Below are 18,620 nucleotides of genomic sequence, written 5' to 3' on the forward strand. Positions count from 1 at the left end.
GTATTGACTTTATGTAATAAAAAGTTATCACTGTGTATTAACTCAAAAACGATAAAAACCCTTATACACATATCCAGAAGCACACTTGTCTAAACATCCATGGGCTGTTATGAAATGCATCATTTTACAGGAACAAGGAGACCATTTCTCTGCATAGAAACTGAGTGAGGCAGGATTATGGGTTTGGGGTACGAGGACGTCTCTTTGGTTGGTACAAAAGGTTTTCGGGTTTACATTCTGTATGAGAGATTTTAGCCATTAATTTTGTTTGTTTTGCAGAGATGGGAGAAACGCTGTGTTGCATTTTGGATATAAACAGTGTTCATTACTGTCTTGAATTGCATTGCTCTATGAAATGTGAAACAGTTGACATAGGACATCCCATTTGAATCATCATAAGTAAATGAATACAAATACTTCTCAGGTAAAAAGGGTGCCTCTACAAAATGGCAAAATCCAGAACCACACACTGTTAATGAATGCATAGAAATAAATACAATCATCTAGTTTTTCCCCCCTCAAGATCTAAAAATGAAAAGGTAACTGTATAAATGGGGTGGACTGTAGCACTGTAACTGATTATGATTTAAATTTAAATAGAGCAGAAATCTCTGTCGCAATATTGACACTGAAATATTAATTGTGGAATCTATGCTTTTTCAAAATAAGGATACAATTTTTAAGAAGCAGGAGTTGCCAACCCTGCTCTTAGTAATTAGCCTTCAAGTCTGTATGTCTATACTTCAAGTTTTTCCTTGCCACTGTTGCCACGTGCTTGTTCATGAGAGGACCTGTTGGGTGTCTCTAAAAATTTTATAGAGTTTGGTCGACCTGCTCTATATGTAAAGTGCCTTGATGTAACTTTGCTATGATTTGGCGCAATATAAATTAATCTGATTTGATCTGATTCACAAAGATGACATGCTGACATGCAACCCAGACATGTCTTTCTGATGGATTGTGTGGTCTGACACATTTATGAAAGTAAAAGTCTCCCTGAGTGTTTCACTGATCAATCAAAAAGCATACTTTGCTCACTGACAGGAGGAAATTTTATATACATGTGAGAAAGTCAGTTTATTGGACAAATCCAGTTATCTGTATTACAATTGACCCTAACATTAGAAAACCATATATAAAAAAATTATATTTGATATTGATATTGCATTAAATTCATTTGAAGTTTTGGTGCACAGGTAGCTGTTTGAAAACTACTTATTGAATTGCTTGAAGGTCTTAGGGATGTAAGCACAGCTAATAAATCTTTATTAGAACATGGACACACCTGTGGCGTTGTCACTGTGTGTGTGTGTGTATCTATTTGGCTTCATTTGTGTGTGTCCCTCTGTGTGTGTGTGTGTGTCTTTGTGTAACTGACAGACAATCAGACTGAAGGACAGGATGACTGATGACTACTAACTTCTTCCAGGGCAGGTGAAGCTCCCAGCACTGATAATGAGGCTAAAAAGACGGTTTGCCATTAGTTTGAGTTCACAATGCTACCACACACATTGATTCGGTTTGTGTGTGGATATTTGTGTGCCACCGACACGTCTGCAGTAGGCCTGTGCTCACCTCAGGTAAAATATCAAGAATGTGGGAAATCCTCCATAACAGTGATGCCAGACATTCTTTTTCAGTATTCTTCTTACATTTTAATGAAACAGACTGATAGTGACAGACCCAAGTGGAGTTACCACCTACCTCAACAAGAATTATCCAAGGACCTCAGCTTTGTTTCTATGCGCAAACCTATCAAAACATGATATGATGCAGAGGCAGAAGGGTTCAGGGTCTTAGTCAGTTGTAGTGCTGTATGTATAGAATATTAACTCAGATGCAGGGCTACAGCTAAGGATTATTTTGGTTGTTGACTAATATATTGGGCTACTTTTTTGATTATACATGATTATATTCAAATTAAAATAATGACCCTAGAAATATGCATATGTATCCTAGTAAATGTAATTTAATATAAAATAGGATTGTGGTCACAAAAATATTAATAATATTGACAATGCAAAGTTAAAGTGGAAGTTGTTTTGAACAAAAGGATGACTGACTAACTCAAAATAGGAGCAGTTAACCTGCCTTGCAGGTTGTGAATGTTCTAAGTCCCTTCAGGGTCTTTCTTTGTTGTTGATGCTTATTTTGCATGTGGAATCTAAAAAAATCTGTGGAGTTTCAATGTGACTGTATGAAGTTAAGAGTGGGAAGCAGAAAACACTTCTGAAAACTTTTTCATCAAAATACCGTTTGAGCTCTTGAATATAACTAATAGATGTTTTATTTTCATTGGTATAGTTATCTATTTGGAAATTATATTCTACAATTAATAATAAAAACTCACATTTAGTGACTATATGAATGTTGGCTCGCTATATGCATGTTCACGTGCAATGGACTTTCTCAATGAATGCAGATAAGTAAAGTTACGATCTTGTTTGTCTCCAAGTTAATTTTTTGGCTTTACCTCCAAGCATCTAGGTAACAAAAGTTTGTTAAAAACCAGCTCTACCCAGACAGTACGAGTTTGCTCTCGTGTCCATTTTTGTTTGACTGTGCTGTTATACACTTTGAAGCTAGCAGACCCATCACTTGTGATTGATGTTAGAGTGACAATCTTTATTTAGTCTTTGAGTAATTCAGCTGTCCTTCTCCTCCAACAACACCCAACCCCCAAGACCCTTATCTGCTCTAAGCTGTTTGTTTTTTGGAGTGCTGAGAGAGAGGGGCCGATCAATGTTGTGAGTTATGAAATGACAGTCGTTCTGCTAAAGAAAGTCTCTCAAACACTGCCACAGAAGACACTCATTTACCCCCTTCTCCACCTCCACCATGACCACCACAGATATACTGCATTCATCATCCAACTCTGTCTATTAGCCCTGTAACCACCGTCTGTCTGCTCGATCCAACAACTCTGACAACTGAACATCAGTTATTCTTCGTTTCACCTCCATAACATTCCTCCATTAGCGCATAAGTAACTGACTACTTCATAAATACACGTTCTTTAAATTACATTAAACATTGTTTCAGACAAAATTAACTCACTCATGGTCAATTATTTGGCACCACTAAAACTATATTCAATGCTTAGACTATATTACAATGCCAAATGTCAACTGCAATGAGAGAGTGAAAACTGCATCTGTAAAGATGGTTTGAATGCTACAAAAATGTGATTGTTCTTGCAAAATTTGCCTATTTTTTCTTTCAGAGTGTTGAGCTAATTTACAAATTTTCCTTAAATGTGAAGCTTTATAAAGTTTGGTGATATCAAGATTAAATTAGTCATCTTTGAAGAATTTGGGCAGAATTCCTTTGATGGCTCTTAAGTTAGCCATTTCTCTTTTGACCACTAGAGCACAAGTGTAAATGTGCACAACCTCAAACTTGTAGTGACAAGCTGCCAATTTGTTCAATAGTTACACCAGATTAGTTCTGTCTCTCAGAGAGTATTACTAACCCTTTCTCACTGGAAGCCTTCCACGCAATACAGAGTACTTGCCAGGTCAACAGCTTCTATCACTATACATGTTCTGCTTTTGTTCCGCTTCTGCCAAAGAGCCCTGCTCATCTTTTCCACTGAGCCAAGACCATCTCACTGGATCAACAGAGCATGGATTTGAATGCATATTAATTTCACTCATTTTTAATTATTACACTGTTCAATGAAAAACTCACTCGACTGTTACACTACACCTTCTACCTACTAAATAGCCTGGGTATAGCTATGAGATTGTTCAGTTCCACTTTCCTTTCCTTTTTCATTTTATCAACCCTATAATTCCAGCAATGAACAAACATGTGGCTTCCATGCAGAGAAGAAATGCTAGATGCTCATCTATTCTTAGTTACAGAACTGCCCTGTGCATCCCGGCCTTTGCTTTTAACCCAATTAGGCCATTCTCTGGCGGCTTCAGCAGACCTCAAATCTGTGCTGTTGTGTGTGTGTGTGAGTGTATTTTGAGCGTGGTCAAATGAGACCAGAGGCATGCATTAACCCATGTCAGGCCAAGGTATTAAACTTTGATCAAAGTCAAAGATACAGTGCTTCAGTGTTTTGCCTCAATTCGTTTCCACATTTACAGTTTAAAGCTACAAGGATGTTCAGGCTTAAGGAAGAGAGGGATGGCACCAACTGGCCGAGATAAATCAAAACGACTTCAGTAAGTCTTGGTCATTTTGGTGACACCTAAGGTTGCTGTGGTAACAATAAGTGCAGTTTTAAAACTTAGTTTTATAATAAATTTGGGGACAACCACTTATTTGGTAGCTATTGAAATATTAAAAAAACTAAGTGCTGTCTCTTGTTAATGAGAAATTCAACTAAGCTTTTGCTTGAATTAAAAAGTGATTGATCTCAGAGTGATCAAAGTTGTTTACCATGTGAAGAAAAAACTGCCAGTGTTGCTGCTCTTTCTGAGCAGCCCACTGTGGCAGTTTTTTCTTCCTCCCTTATTAGTTGGAATATGTAAAACTGAGCTAATGCTTTCTTGACCCTTTTTACATGAGCACTCACTGTCTGAACCTCAGCAACATCTCTAGCTGTAGTAGGGGCTGGTGCGCAAGCTGCATTTACATTAATTTAAACAACTCATAGACAGTTACCTGAGTACAATCAGGGATATATCAATGAGATACAATTACAAATCTGGATTGAATGCAATCATCTCTCCATGACACTGCTTCATTAACCAAGAACAGCAAGGTGTGTAGCAAGAAATTAAATTGATTTGATTGATTGAAATTAAATGATGAGCAATTGGATGAATTAGCTGGTTTTTATAGAATGCATTTCCAAGGCAGTAAAATATATTTTTAATCATATTCAAAACTTCATTTAATATAAGAAGATCTGGGGACCAATATCACCTTTTTAAAGGGAATGTAGAGTATTTGTCACTCACACAGCCTTAACATATATTAATACTGGGTAGCACACCTCAGGGCTGGGCAGGTGGTTGGGTTTATTTTCTTGCTTTATTATTGTTTTGCTTTGTTATTGTTTGATTACTTTTTATGTCATTTATTTTATTATTTTCTGTCTTTTGTCCACCACATTATTGCTCTTTTACACTTTGATCGTCCTGTAACGTTAGTTCTTAGTTATTTTGTTATCTATACACATATGGGAAAACTAAAAGAAGCCTTATTTTGTACACTTTGTTCTGTCTGCACTGAAGCTGTCTTTCGCTTCCTAATATTTCGCTTCCTAATAAAAATTTTAGAAACACATATTCAAAATTAAATTAATATTTTTAATAAAAGATTTAACAGTTTAACTTTCCTTCTTTAAGGGCATTTCATCTTTACTAATTAATATTCATAGGTTTTGTTTTATTAATGAGTTCATTCAATGATAAGGCCATTTATATGAAATATTTGGCTAAAAACATAAGCAACAGAGTCTTGTATAACTAAATGCAATTGTACGCAAAAATAAATAAATGTATGTCACAATACTAAAGGAATGACAGCTCCAGAATCCCTCTGAGTTAAGTTTATATAAATAAGATACAACCTGGCTATAAAATGAAACCTTTGAGTTTCTTACATTTTAGTACCTCCTGCACTGGATGCAGAGTCTACTCCTGCAACAACCCTCATTTTGTTGTTTTATACAGGTAGATTGGAGGGCAGCTTTTGAAGTCCTGGCCACTCTGAAAAATGTCTCCCATCTCTGCAATGATGGGAAGTGACTGGAGGATTCTTAGATTTATTAGTGCTCTGTGAGCCAGTGTCATCAGAGATTACATCCACTATCCTTCACCGTTCCAGTGGCATGTCACCCACCGAATTTCAATTTCCCCAGTGAGGGGATGGGAAGCCTCTGGCTTGCGACCCCTGCTCGTGACCCTGGGGTTTCACGATGGATGGTGGAGGTAGAGGTGGAGGGGGGACAGATACGGGATGCTCATGAATTAAGGATGACTTCAGAGGTGTGTTCAACTTTGGCCGTCCGGCCTGTATCGCCACAGAGAATCTCCCTGATAAATGGGCATCAAGGGGAAGGAAGACTGCTCTTCCTGGTTTTGTATTCACAGTAGCTCATGTTTAGCTGCACTAAAGCCATCTTTAAAACATGCATATCTGCTGCTAGCACCTTTGACCCTGCACAATCAATGGGTGGGGTAACTGACCCATCTGAGGCTAAGTGGGGCATCAACATTTTGAGTAGGTATGCATATGTGCTTAAAAAGTACTACTATTAGATGGACGATAAGCTTCCAAGATATTTCCTCATATTTTTGCAAGCAAACTTTAGCAAGAAGTAAATGCATATGCAGGCAACGCCAGATGTTCCCAATAATAGTCAAATGCAAAACATTAATCAATACCATCCCACAGTTCCCCTTTTAACCAAAGTCATAAAATATCAACTAGCTTTGTAAAATTTTCTAAATATGAATAAGTCATAATTTCTGTGTTAAGTCTAATGGCTAGAAAACGTTTCAATCCTTCAAGTCCTCCAACATTTGCATCAAATTTGAACTTTGAGGAGCTTGAGATACTGTATTAAGAAAACCAAAATGTTTTGTGAGATTAGTGTTATCATGATTTTTACTTGAAAAAGTTGTGAAAAGATTACTGAGATACTGTGATACTGTGTTGACACCTACTTTTTTGCTATCCATAATAGTCATTGTATTTAAAAAAAGAGAGCATATTAGCAATCCAAAAGCGTGGAACTAGCTGAAACCTGAATAATATATATATATATATATATAAATATAAAAGACGCCTTGGTTCAATAAAATTTACATTTAAACCAGCATGTACTGGATTTACTTTTTCAGTATCAATATAGATGGTATATATGTTTGAATTGGATTTAAACAACATAATTTTTCATGATGCTTCAAGAAAAATGGCTTTGACTACTCATGACTGTGAAATGTTATACTTATGTTTACAGAAATATATACTGACCATCCATTCTGAGATGATGATGTCGACCTTCTCCACAGGGAGGTTGATGTCTTCTATACGGCCTTTGATTAAAGTGATCTTGTCTTCCAACTTGTTAGACCTATGGGAAATAAGCAAGAGTCAAAACATTTGGAATCACATCAGAACAATTTCACGTTACAACTTCAGCCTTTGTATCCATACTCAGGACACACAGCATAGCTGAACTGATAACAGATCTGTCACATCTCTCATCTTGGAGTTGTTGTTCCTGTAAGTGTCTGGGTGAGATGCTTCAATCGGTGACAGTTAGATTTTTTTATTCCCCCCACCACTTATACTGAGGCTCAAGCACACACTGCCATGCCTAAAAGCAGAGGAGCTGGTGCTGGACCGGAGACAGGCCTGTGTCTGTCCTCTGAGAAACCTTACAGCTGGAGAACTGATAAAAATACCTGAGTTTACTGCAGAGTCATTTGACTGAGGTCTGAATGTGGGCTCTGCCTTTGCCATCACAAGCTAGATATTAGCAGATCTTAGTTTGTTGACCAATGGAAAAGGACTTTACACCGCAGAGACAGAACAACCCTCCCATTCCAGGCCATGCTTTGGGTCATCGGGATTTTAGGTTTGTTCTCCTTTTTGCTTCAGTCTGCTTGTTTAGTAGCAAAACCCTCTCCAGTGTTGGGCAGTTGTCATTTGGTGCCCAACAGGTATGATCCACAGGGGTTATCGGAGCTATTTCACAGGACACAGCTGGCCAGCTGCCTGATACTTCAAACTGAGCTAATGAGTGAAGTCACAAAGCTGAAAGTAGTAAAAACAGAAACAATGAACTGAAAAAGGCAGAGCTGAAGGGAGTAATATTTCTCTGTGGGTTTATCACAGTGAGTGGTGACCCCTCTCATAGTACACATGGTCTTCTGACCCATTATTAATACAAAAACAGAGATGAGTGCAGCCTTAAGTCATTCAAGATAAGCTGACAAGAACATCACTACACACAACTTAGCAAAATGAATGATGTAGGCTGGATCTCTAGATATGTATCCAAACTATACAGCAGTAATTTTTTTTTGCTTACAGGCAATCCTTAGGAAATCTGCATATTCTGCCACTATGCATAGTTGTAGTTAGCCTGAGCTGTGTATGGGGTCTGAACAATGAGAGGATGGAAGATTGGGGATAACTGTAAGCCTGCAGAGGTATCCGGCCCAGCTAAAAAACTGAGATCAGTGATGTTTAAATGATCCTTCCATTCAGACCGGCCAGTCTGAATATCAATCTCTGTGAATATTCCATTATCATGACAGCTAATGTTACTGAGGACAGAACAATTACTCACAGCAGCCCAGAGTGCATTTCTGTAGCGGCGATCCTTATCTTGAACTGTCTCTCCCCTCTCTGCTGCACTACTAACGCTGCTATCACCTCATCCCAGAATCCAACAACCCCCTCCTCTCTCAAACCACCCCCCGTCTCCTCCACCTTTCACAAGAGGGAAACACTGTAATCTCATTATTGGGGTAATTTAGAGGACAATGTCAGGACTCTGGGGAGAGAGTCAGTATCTGTTCAGCTTAGTGTGTGTGTGTGTGTGTGTGTGTGTGTGTAAGCGAGGGAGAGGGAGAGAGAGAGATAGGGAGAGAGCAGTGGGAGGAGAGAAATTTCAAATATCATAGAAAATATCTACTTGCAAAAATATTTGATAGTAACTTCAGGCCTTTGCAATACAAATTGCCTTACTGATGTTTTTCAGTAAATGGCAGGAGTCACTGGTATCAGGGGAATGGGTTGAGGTGGCTCAAGTGAGGATGCTGTGAAAAATATGGCCACTATGAATGACACACATGCACCCACTTCATGATTTGGACGTTTTTTTGGCAGAGCACCTGCAGTGACATGATCCCTGATCCCACCAAATGTATTTGGGAAAAGTATTTCTTAAGAGTTTAAAAATATTTACTCTGGGCTAATGAGATTTGTTTTCAGGATTGTACTGTATTGTCCATTTCGATCATTTTGAGACAGACCTATTTCCTCTGTATTCTCTGGTGTTTTCTGTATGTAATGACTAAATGAGGTTGCTGTGGTTGTAAATAATTAAGGATTAATACGGTCTCTTAATCTGTTTAGTCTCCCATCTTTCCAAGTTTCTCCGAGGATACGGTTTAACTTTACCTAATCTCCTTGATTGAAACTCACTTCTCCCTCTATAGTCCTTTGTATTTAGTCAGTCATTTTGTAGTGTAGTCTAAATGCATGGTGAGAATAATGTTACTATATGTAGGGGACTCATAGTATCCCATCATGCATCACGGCCAGTAAAAGCAGAGCAACTGCTGTCTTTGACCTCTACTTACACTGCTTTCTGATAGTTTATTGAACAAATTATGTGTTTGTAGACATTTGTGGAAACTGAACCTGTGCATTGAGAGGCAGTGGAAGCAATTAAATGCACAAATCGCACAAACATCTATCCCATCTATAGAAGACGTGCAGGAAAGTTTGACAATAGTTGAGGCAGAGTACTGCTACAGGAGAAGAGTGGCTCCTTTCATCAACAGCTCGGCACACAGGTTGAGTATTTCCTGTGATAGCTCCAATAACCCCTGTGTATCATACCTAATCCATCAATCCCAGCCATTAAAAAAAGCATTTAGCTGAGACATAATCCATTAAGGAAGCAACTGTGACGGAAAGAAGTCACATCCTGATTTTCATTTAAACTTCAGCGACGGATTGCAGACAGGAGATGGATGCTTCTGCCCAAACAACAGGAGCCCACTTTAATTACAATCTTGATATTAACACCAAGACAAAGCGATGGACAGACACACAAATACACTCTTTCATACACACACACAAATATAAATATAAGTCACAACCTAACACAACAAAAGATTCAAAAAGAGATAGGCAGTTGTGTCTGTACGTGTGTATGTAGGAGAGAGGTGGGGGTTACAACGTCTCCCTTCAGCTGAATCTTCACCGCTGGCAGACCTGCAATGCCGCCTGCATGCCAACACATACACCAACAGTGAATCACTGGGCTGTAAAATTAAAACGTCCTTTTCCTTCAGCAAACCCCGTTCTTTTGCTTATACAACACTCTCTTACATAACGGTAATAATAGCACTCATAATGGCACCTAACACAAAAATTCATTTTAGAAGCAGGGGAGATATGAAGGAAGAGGCTGCAGGTACACGTAGGGCTGCAAAGGCTCTGGTGGAGGTAAATGTTTGCCACCACTGAGAACCAGCTGCTGGAAAACAGGAAACACACAGCACCTGAAATTGAACCGATGAGTGTATTAAAAGGTACCAATAGGGGGTCATCTATCTGTGGGTGAGCAAGCGAGTATGTGTGTTGTTGTGAAAGCAGGTCTCAGAGTGTAGCTACTGCAAAGGAAGAAGAAGCGAGAGGTGAATGGGTCAGACCACAGGTGTAAATTATTCGCATTATGGCCATGCAGCTGACAGCAGCTCTATTGAAGTCAACCAGCTGCAACAAATAAAAGGTGGCTCGAGGTCACAGAGACCTCTACTCCCACAATCCTCTGCTGCACAGAAGGGGACAAACACTCATCTAACCACCACCATGACAATCACAGCATGTGTCACATGACTGACATTACTATTGGTAAGTGAATCAGCTGGGATGTTAGCTGCCAAGTGACAGGCAGCTGTTGACGAATCCAAATTTAAAACAAGTTTGAAGGAAAAATGGACTGACTGCAGAAGGGACCCACCTAACAATATCCATGGCTTGATAGATGATTTCTGATTGGTCAACTGCTATAACCTTCTTGGCCCCAGCTCTGGCAGCGAACATGGAGAGTATGCCAGTCCCACAGCCCACATCAAGCACCACCTGGGAATGAAAATTGTTGGACATTTAGGAAGTTACTGGAGGAAACTTCAGCAGATGCACTTCCAAAGGCTCCCATAAACAGGAACTGCTGACCCCCTTTTTTAATGCATTTGTCAAAAAAAAAAAAGACATTTTCTTATCAGCTTGATATTAATGTGGATATGGATTTTTACTGTTTTACTTTGGCTGATATTTAGTTTCAACAGTAGGCTGCATATATGCACCCCTTTGTAAAGTGGTTGGATGATGCAGAATTCACATGAGGGGACCCTCATTTATTTATTCATCATTTGATAATATGAATATACATGACTATTGCAAAGGCTGGAAATGGGACATCTGAATAAGTTATAAAAGCTTGACCATGATAATGACAATACAGAAACAGCTCCAGCCACAAAAATATACAAGTCCGAATACCTAAACTCTTAAGGATATGTGATTTTGGATCATTTATATTTTCTTCTCAGTCCAGAAATTGAGCAATCGATATAAATGATGGGACAGTAGGATAATTAGTTCTCAGAACCCCAGCCTTTTAGGCTATTACTGTAAAATCAGTATTTCTCAAGAGAGGTAGTAAATGTTATATACTTTTGCACACACTGATCTATCTGATTTTAAAATCCACTCTTGTTTTTTAACCAGCTCTGTATCAGGTTTCCATAGGTTGCTGTTTCTTCAGCTCCACTCCCAGCTGTGTTAAAGGACCGCAGCACAGCTGCAGTGAGTGTACACTCATCTGTATGTAACACTGTGTTTATCTGTGTCTCTATTTAAGGCAACTTTAAACTCCCAGTAAACATCCCACTGCCTTTATGGATTCACAGAAGTTTGCCAACACACTGCTGACAAAACAACATAACACTTCTCTTTGCACCTTTCTCCATCATTCTGTACTGCTTGGTGACATTTGAGTACCCCCTCCACCACCCTAACAGTTCTGTAACAAGAATATCCTATTTTGTTCTTCATCTAGCACTTTGTGTAGAAGGTGACACTTCCCTCTCTGCCGACTACTTGGTTTGACAGGGATAATGTACGTTCCCATCAATGTAACCTCCCTCCTCTATAGACTCATCCCAGCACGAACCAGCAGCCGCCCATGTAATGGATGGTCATGACACAAGCCACTGCTTCCTGCAACTAAAGGCAATGGAAAAGAGGGGGGGTGGGTGGTGAAGGGTGAGTTGGGGTTGGAGGTGCTGGTTATGGGTTTGGTGGTGGATTGCATGCGTCTGTTATCTGCCCTCTGCATTTGACATTTGAGTTGTGCATAAAGTCTGTGTTTTAAACAAGACACCATGTCCTTATTAATGCCTTTCCTGCAAAATGCACACAGACATTCCTGCTGCACATCCAATATATAATTACCTCAAACCACGGACAGACACACACACACACACAAAATTATCTATCTGCAGTAGTCAGCTCACCTTATCTCTGAACACTTCGGGGTTGCAGTACATGAAGTCACGGTAGCTCTCTGTGCGTACCGTATCCTGTGGAGAGACCAACGAAAAGTAAGAACAAAACAGAGAGAATGCTGCGGTGGAATAAAACGAAGGAGCTATTAATCTAACCCTCTGCAGATCATTTCCTCTTTGCAAGCTGTGTAGCTGTTTGTGTTAGCACACATACATTGCAATAGGCTTTTTTTCATAATCTTCAGGTTCAGATGATGACCAATTGTGTGGGATTCATGGAAATTTAATGGATTATAGGACTAATTTGACTGGAAATTTGACAGGTTCGGACTTGCTAATTAACTTTCCAATCACATCTACCCACAAACCCCAGTAACTCCTTGCCTATGGAGAAGCTACTGAATCTGTTGGAATGACAGTCAGCGCCTCAGTGAGTGATACAGTAAAACTGAAGAAGCTCTAATTAATACGTGGTTTCGACTGGGGGAAAAAAAAAAAAGTTTTCAGGAGTCACTCAGATGAAACAGCCCACAAAGCTACAGTATTTGTATAATTCAACCATTCCCAGGAAGAACACAAATGCATGATATATCACACTTTCACAGTATTGGAATCCATGCTGATTATAATAAAATACTGAGGTTTCTATCTAATACTTTAAGGCAGAAACAAAAGAGAACATTCAGACTCTGGGTTTAATGTTTTGTGGAAAATTTGAAATTGCACTTATTCTGCACCCTTGCTTTTGTGACTTAAATGTTATCTAAGGCTTGTGGTGTCGCTTCACAAGGCTCTTGAATGACTCTGTTGCATTTTATCATAATAATCACAGATGAGGTGATTGTCAGCTCACAGTTCCACTTTCAGGCTAAATCTCAGGATCTAAGGAACTAGAACAGAATCTCAGGTTTCCTAACCCTGATACACCTCAAAATATTTCAGTTTGAACTAATGCCATTTAAGAAGTGCTTAAAAACCTTTTTTTTAAGTCCCCCATTCAGGATACAATAATTGCTCAACCTAATTTTTCAATGACAGACAATAAAACTTCAGTGTGAAGGGCGATAGCACAAGTTATTTTAAATGGAAATACCTCACATCTACCTCAGAACATAACGCTCTTTTTCATATGGTTTCTCTTGCCAACTTGTAAAAGAGTTGATCACATTCTACTGCAAAGCCCCCCTCCCGTCTGATCACGTGTTCCCAGTCCCTCCTGAGGTTATGATGGAGTTTACAGCCTGACGTACACACACGACAAAACTTAGCCATGCTTAGCACCAATCAGGACAGCCTACAGAAATGTGTAAGCACTGCAGTAAGTAGAACAGGAATGAGGAGACAGCTTTCCACACCCCCCCTACCAAAAAAAAAAAAAAAAAAAACTCACACACACACACACACACACACACACACATGCACACCTTGCCGACATGTTCAGGTTTCAGCACTGAAGGACTGTAAAAATTAATTTCTAGATTTTAAGTATTTGCTATGCAGCAGGGTCTCACATGAGAGCTCTGCTCTTATTGTGTCACTTTGGAGAACATTCCTTGTCCTCCTCCTGTATTTGTGTGTAAAGATGATAATTTTCATTTCACTGCAACATCGAAACCTTTCAGCCAAGACGTAGGGTGATTGGTTCAGTTGTACTATGCAGAGGCTGCTGTGTTTGGGGGTGTTCATAGGTATGCAGACCTGGTCAATGTGCTTGAGTGTGTTTGTATCATACTGTGTGTGTTCGCAGACCTTCAGCATCTCCTCATGGATGCCATAATGGCCATAGGAACTAAAATAGGCTTCATCCTCATCTTCTTGGAGCTCGGCCACAGTGCCCAGGTTTCCGGATCGGCTGGTTTCTGCATTCAGAACCAAACCCTGAGCCAGCAGCCTGAAAAAATCCAGGACAGAGCTGTGATCAACTTTTTGTATCAGGACATGGAACAGAAGTAGTGACCAGAAAGAAGAAAGCAGACACAACCTTCATGCAGGACGTAGTAGTAAATGGAGGAAATGAGAGGCGTTCATCTTTCTAACTGCCTTCCAAACCACCCCCTCCCAACCTCACTCTTTCTGTAATTTTCCCTTATTGCCCCCATCCTACCTCCCCTCCACACCTCCACCTTCATGCTGCAGTGGAATTTTCCCTTCCTGTTCTTATCTTTTCCCTTCCTCCAAACTTCTCCCACAAACTATTCATGGCACTCTTTGGATACCTTCGTCATACTGAGTTCACTGTGGCCCCCTGCTGCCCATAAAGGAGTAGTGCAGAAGTGAAGCCAGTTCAAGAACATAAAAACACAAGAGCTCACCCAAGACAAATAAAAGATAAACTAAAAGACAATGTTAAAAAAGAGAAAAAAGACAGAAAAGAAAAAAATGTAGGAACAGCACTAACTTGAGCTTGTGCAAGTCCTCCATGGCTCTGGAAAGTGCCTCTTCTGAGAAACGGGCTCTCTCCTCAGCAGCCTGTGCCCTCTGAAGCAATGCATCATGGGACCCAGCACCAGACACTGGGAGCTGTGACACACTCAGCCCCTCAATGCTACAGAGCTCCTCAGGGTCTAAAAGGGACAGATATAGCGCAACAAAGAATGTAAAACATATCAGCTGATTTTGCCTTGGACCTGATTCATTTGTTCATCTTCAAATGCTTATCCGTTTCCAGGTCACAGGGGGTGCTGGAGCCAATTACAGCTCTACCTATCTGAGGGACTCGCACATAGACACAGACAGAGATGAACAACCACTCACACTCAGACCTTGGGGCAATATAGAGCGACAAATTAACCTAAATATGTACATTTTGCTTTGCTTGTTGTGACCACAGCACTAGCCACTAGGCTGTTGTGCTGCTCCTTTGCACCTGTTTCTTTGTTTTAATTTTGTGTGATTTATTTGGTTGTATTTGAACGCTGCATGTTTTCTGATTTATTAAAAATGATTCCTGCACAGAGAGTGTGAAACCTGAAACGACAATGAAACAAAATCTTCAGTGCAGTGGATGTGAAAGCCTCTTTGAAAAGCAAGGACACCTTTCTAGACCTTACACTCAACATTCAACAATCATAGAGAGAAAGGCACCAAAGGGAGGACACAGACTTATTTCTTAATCCAGGCCTAAAAACAGACTAGAGGTCCAATAAGAAACATCTCTCTCACCTATTCTCAACTGACAAACCTGTTACTCAAGTTTGCTATTGCTTTCTGCATTGGAAAAGGAAATTAAGTTGATAATTCATGGTCACTATTACGTTTCACACAGACTGTACAGAGTGGCAGATTGAGCTTTTATTGGCCTCACTACCAAGCTGTTAATGTGTACAATCATGGAGTCCTGAGTGTGAACAAATATTTCACTCGGTGCAGCCATGAAGTGTGACACATCATCTGACAAATGGATCAGAAGCATACTTAGCCATTAAGCATTGGTATGTTCATGATGAAATAGGGCAGTTACAGAGTGTCTGAAACCTTTTCCTCAAACATGTTTGACATCAGAATCTAAAAAGCTGCATTTGACAGAATTACATTTCAGCACCATAAATGACCTCTAAGTTTTTTGGGTCCTTACACCCCTCCTTATGCCAAACGGCTTTTCTCCCTACCTCTAGACCATAGATTTGCCATTTGGAACAAATATCAAGCCTTTACACAAGTTTGATGATATTTGTCTCAGAAGTTAATCTGAAGCATAATGAACCTTTTAGACCTCTTTCATCTGGATACAAACAGAGACCCATGACTGAGAGCAGAAAAGTACAAATAAGTAAAAGGCAGAAAATTTAAATTAAGTACTTCAAATATCGTTGATGTTTTTGTTGAAGTTACTGTACCTGTCTGCAGAAGGGGGTCGTCCTGCACGACCGGCCGCAGAAAGTCTTCACTCTCCCAAGGTAAGGTTGCATCTGGCAGCCCCATCAGACAAGAGGCATCGCATTTCTAGATAAGCCAATTTCTTTCATGGTTAACTATTATTATTAGTAGTATATTTGTATAGCAATGACGTGCCTGTCCTTATTCAGAGGTTTCAGAAATTAAGGTTATTAAAATGTGAAGGGTATAAAAAAGCTGGAATGTAGTGTTAAATCAAATCTGAGCCAGTCTAACAGAGAGATATTTGTACTTACTGTTGACCGTATGAAGTTTATCATCTTTATGTATCCATAGTCATCTAAACCTAGGAATAAAAAAAAGGCAGAGTCATTTTAACAAAAGCAATAAAGCTTCTGATTCCTGACTGAGGCAAAAAAAACATCAGTGTTGACTTACAATGTTTTCTTATCAGATCTACAAGGGTGATGTGATGGTCCACTTTGCAGTGCTGCAAAGCAGTCGGTACAGAGCTCAGTTGCCTGAAAAACACAGAGGAAAATCTTGTTAATTGTTTTGCATATGCTGGATTATCAAAGAAAATACACAGAGTTTAACCATGAATTTTGTAAATAATTTCAGCTTATAAAATTACTAGAGAACACTTGTGGTGGTTGTGGAGTCTGGATTTCCAGCTATTAAATCAGATTTATGTGACTACACTCTAGAGCAGTGTAATGAGGTTGGAGTCGGCTTGTTGGAGATTTAACCACATTACTCTTCCCTGGACAAATTGTTCGCTACAACTTAACAATCAGAGTTTTCTGTGCAATAACAGACCACTGGTGCAAAGTTTGGATTCCTCATGCCTTCTATACAGTTCATCTCAGAGTCAATATTGGAGTTACCTCACGCTCTCAATAAGAGGTTCTCAAAAAGGCTGACAATCTAGAACATCAGTAACAACTAATGATGCCACAATGTCTTGTAGAATTTCTCTGGAATTCCATTTAGCAGATTCTAATGAGTGGCATTTAATGGTGACCCTTACAGAGTGTGATGTAGGAATAACATAGGACTTCAGTGGCTTTTTTTACTTGGTCACTTATTTGTAGACAAACTGATACAGTGCTCTGAACTTTGGGCCTTTAGGAAATACCATTTAACCCCTGCTGATTGATAACTACTAAGTCTCTTCACAGTCATATCTACTGAAGTCGAGAAAACAAAATGACTACAACGCTCACCTGTATGAAAAGCTGTTTGGCGCTGAGACTGTTAAATGTCTTAAACTAAAATGAATGAAACTGGATGTCGTAATGAGCAAAGATAGAGGGAGGCAGTGAGAAAAATAAGATGATTTAACAAGTCAGTTGGTGTCACTACAGTGCCTTTTAAATGGGATGAGTAAAGAAAATCTAATGCAATGCTTGTAAATAGACATTTAAAAATGGATGTAAATATTCTGCAGTGAATCAAAAGTGAAACTAGTCTAGCTCAGGTAATGTGCAGAAGAGGCTAAAAGCTCAAAAACAGACTTTTAGCTGGAAAAAATGAATTTGTAAAGTTGTGGTACCTAAATTGGTAAGTATACATTTAATCAAATGCATTAACTTTTGTCTCTGGTACAATTGTTATTCTTTTCTATGTTTAAAGTTTAGCAAAATTAAGAGTTGATTAACATTTGAAGATGTGTATTCCCAGTTACTGTTTTCTGCCGATGCTGCAATAGTTTCGTTCAGATTAAAAAATCTGAGATCTATTTGCTATCTATTTGCCCAGAAGAGCCTTAACTTTCAGACTGATTTGGATGTTTTCAAACGCAGGAAGTTTTTTTTTTTTTTTTTTTAAACAAAAACAAAAAGGCATGTCACCTGTCACAGAAGAGACAAGTGACTGGCTGACTGTCCTCCATCCATTGCTCTTCATCCTCCTCATTGTCTTCTTGATCGCCGTCAGAGAGCTCGGGCATTTCGTCTGCAGCTCCATCATCGTCTGTCGGAGTGAAAACACGATTAGCTGACCAACCACACCAGCCTCGGCATTGTAGCAGTGAGCTAACTATTGAGCAGAAAGCCACTGACTCGTCGTCTAACGCAACAAATTCAGTTAGCTACATTCGTGATGAAAATGTCGCTACCCAAAGTAAGTTGTCTTAAACAGCTAGTTTATGGTTTTATATTTGCTATTCACAACACTCACGTGGGTCTGTGTACTCGGCCATGTTGGCATCTTGGTTTCACGGGACTTCCTGGTTACGTCGGATGACGTAGGACAAAGGCGGGAAGAGTCTGAACGTGCACTCCCAAATGTTCACCACATGATGGCGACCAAGAAATTTAATTTCACTTAAAGATTACAAAGACAAGTCGACTATCACGGGTACTACAAACCCAGAGTAGCATAAGAACAAGAACGAAGATTAAAAGCAAAAAATATACATTTAAAATACTTAAGCTGTGAATATAAATACACCTACAGCAGGCCTACATGGGGCATCTTCTGAAGTGGCTGTGAGATTCTCTCCTTTCTTGCAAGTTGAAGGTATGCTGCTCTGCTGTGTGGAATTTGTATGAAGTATGAGGT

At 39.4% G+C, this 18,620-nt stretch overlaps 1 protein-coding gene across 2 annotated transcripts in view; it reads right to left on the reverse strand.

Moving 5' to 3' along the window:
* The window catches only part of prmt3 (protein arginine methyltransferase 3), a 45,924-nt gene extending 27,637 nt beyond the window's left edge, over positions 1-18,287 (reverse strand). For both annotated transcript variants that reach the window (XM_029498965.1, XM_029498966.1), the window contains exons 1-10: positions 18,237-18,287; positions 17,909-18,029; positions 16,494-16,576; positions 16,352-16,401; positions 16,058-16,163; positions 14,620-14,785; positions 13,971-14,112; positions 12,231-12,296; positions 10,673-10,794; positions 6,940-7,039 (exon numbers count right to left, since the gene is read on the reverse strand). In XM_029498965.1, the coding sequence (XP_029354825.1) occupies positions 6,940-7,039; positions 10,673-10,794; positions 12,231-12,296; positions 13,971-14,112; positions 14,620-14,785; positions 16,058-16,163; positions 16,352-16,401; positions 16,494-16,576; positions 17,909-18,029; positions 18,237-18,258 (978 nt within the window). In that variant the 5' untranslated portion in view covers positions 18,259-18,287. The remainder of the gene's footprint in view (positions 1-6,939; positions 7,040-10,672; positions 10,795-12,230; positions 12,297-13,970; positions 14,113-14,619; positions 14,786-16,057; positions 16,164-16,351; positions 16,402-16,493; positions 16,577-17,908; positions 18,030-18,236) is intronic.
* Positions 18,288-18,620: the final 333 nt, after the last annotated feature.

The sequence above is a fragment of the Echeneis naucrates genome, chromosome 3 (assembly GCF_900963305.1).
Source record: "Echeneis naucrates chromosome 3, fEcheNa1.1, whole genome shotgun sequence".
In the NCBI taxonomy this organism is placed as follows: Eukaryota; Metazoa; Chordata; class Actinopteri; order Carangiformes; family Echeneidae; genus Echeneis; species Echeneis naucrates.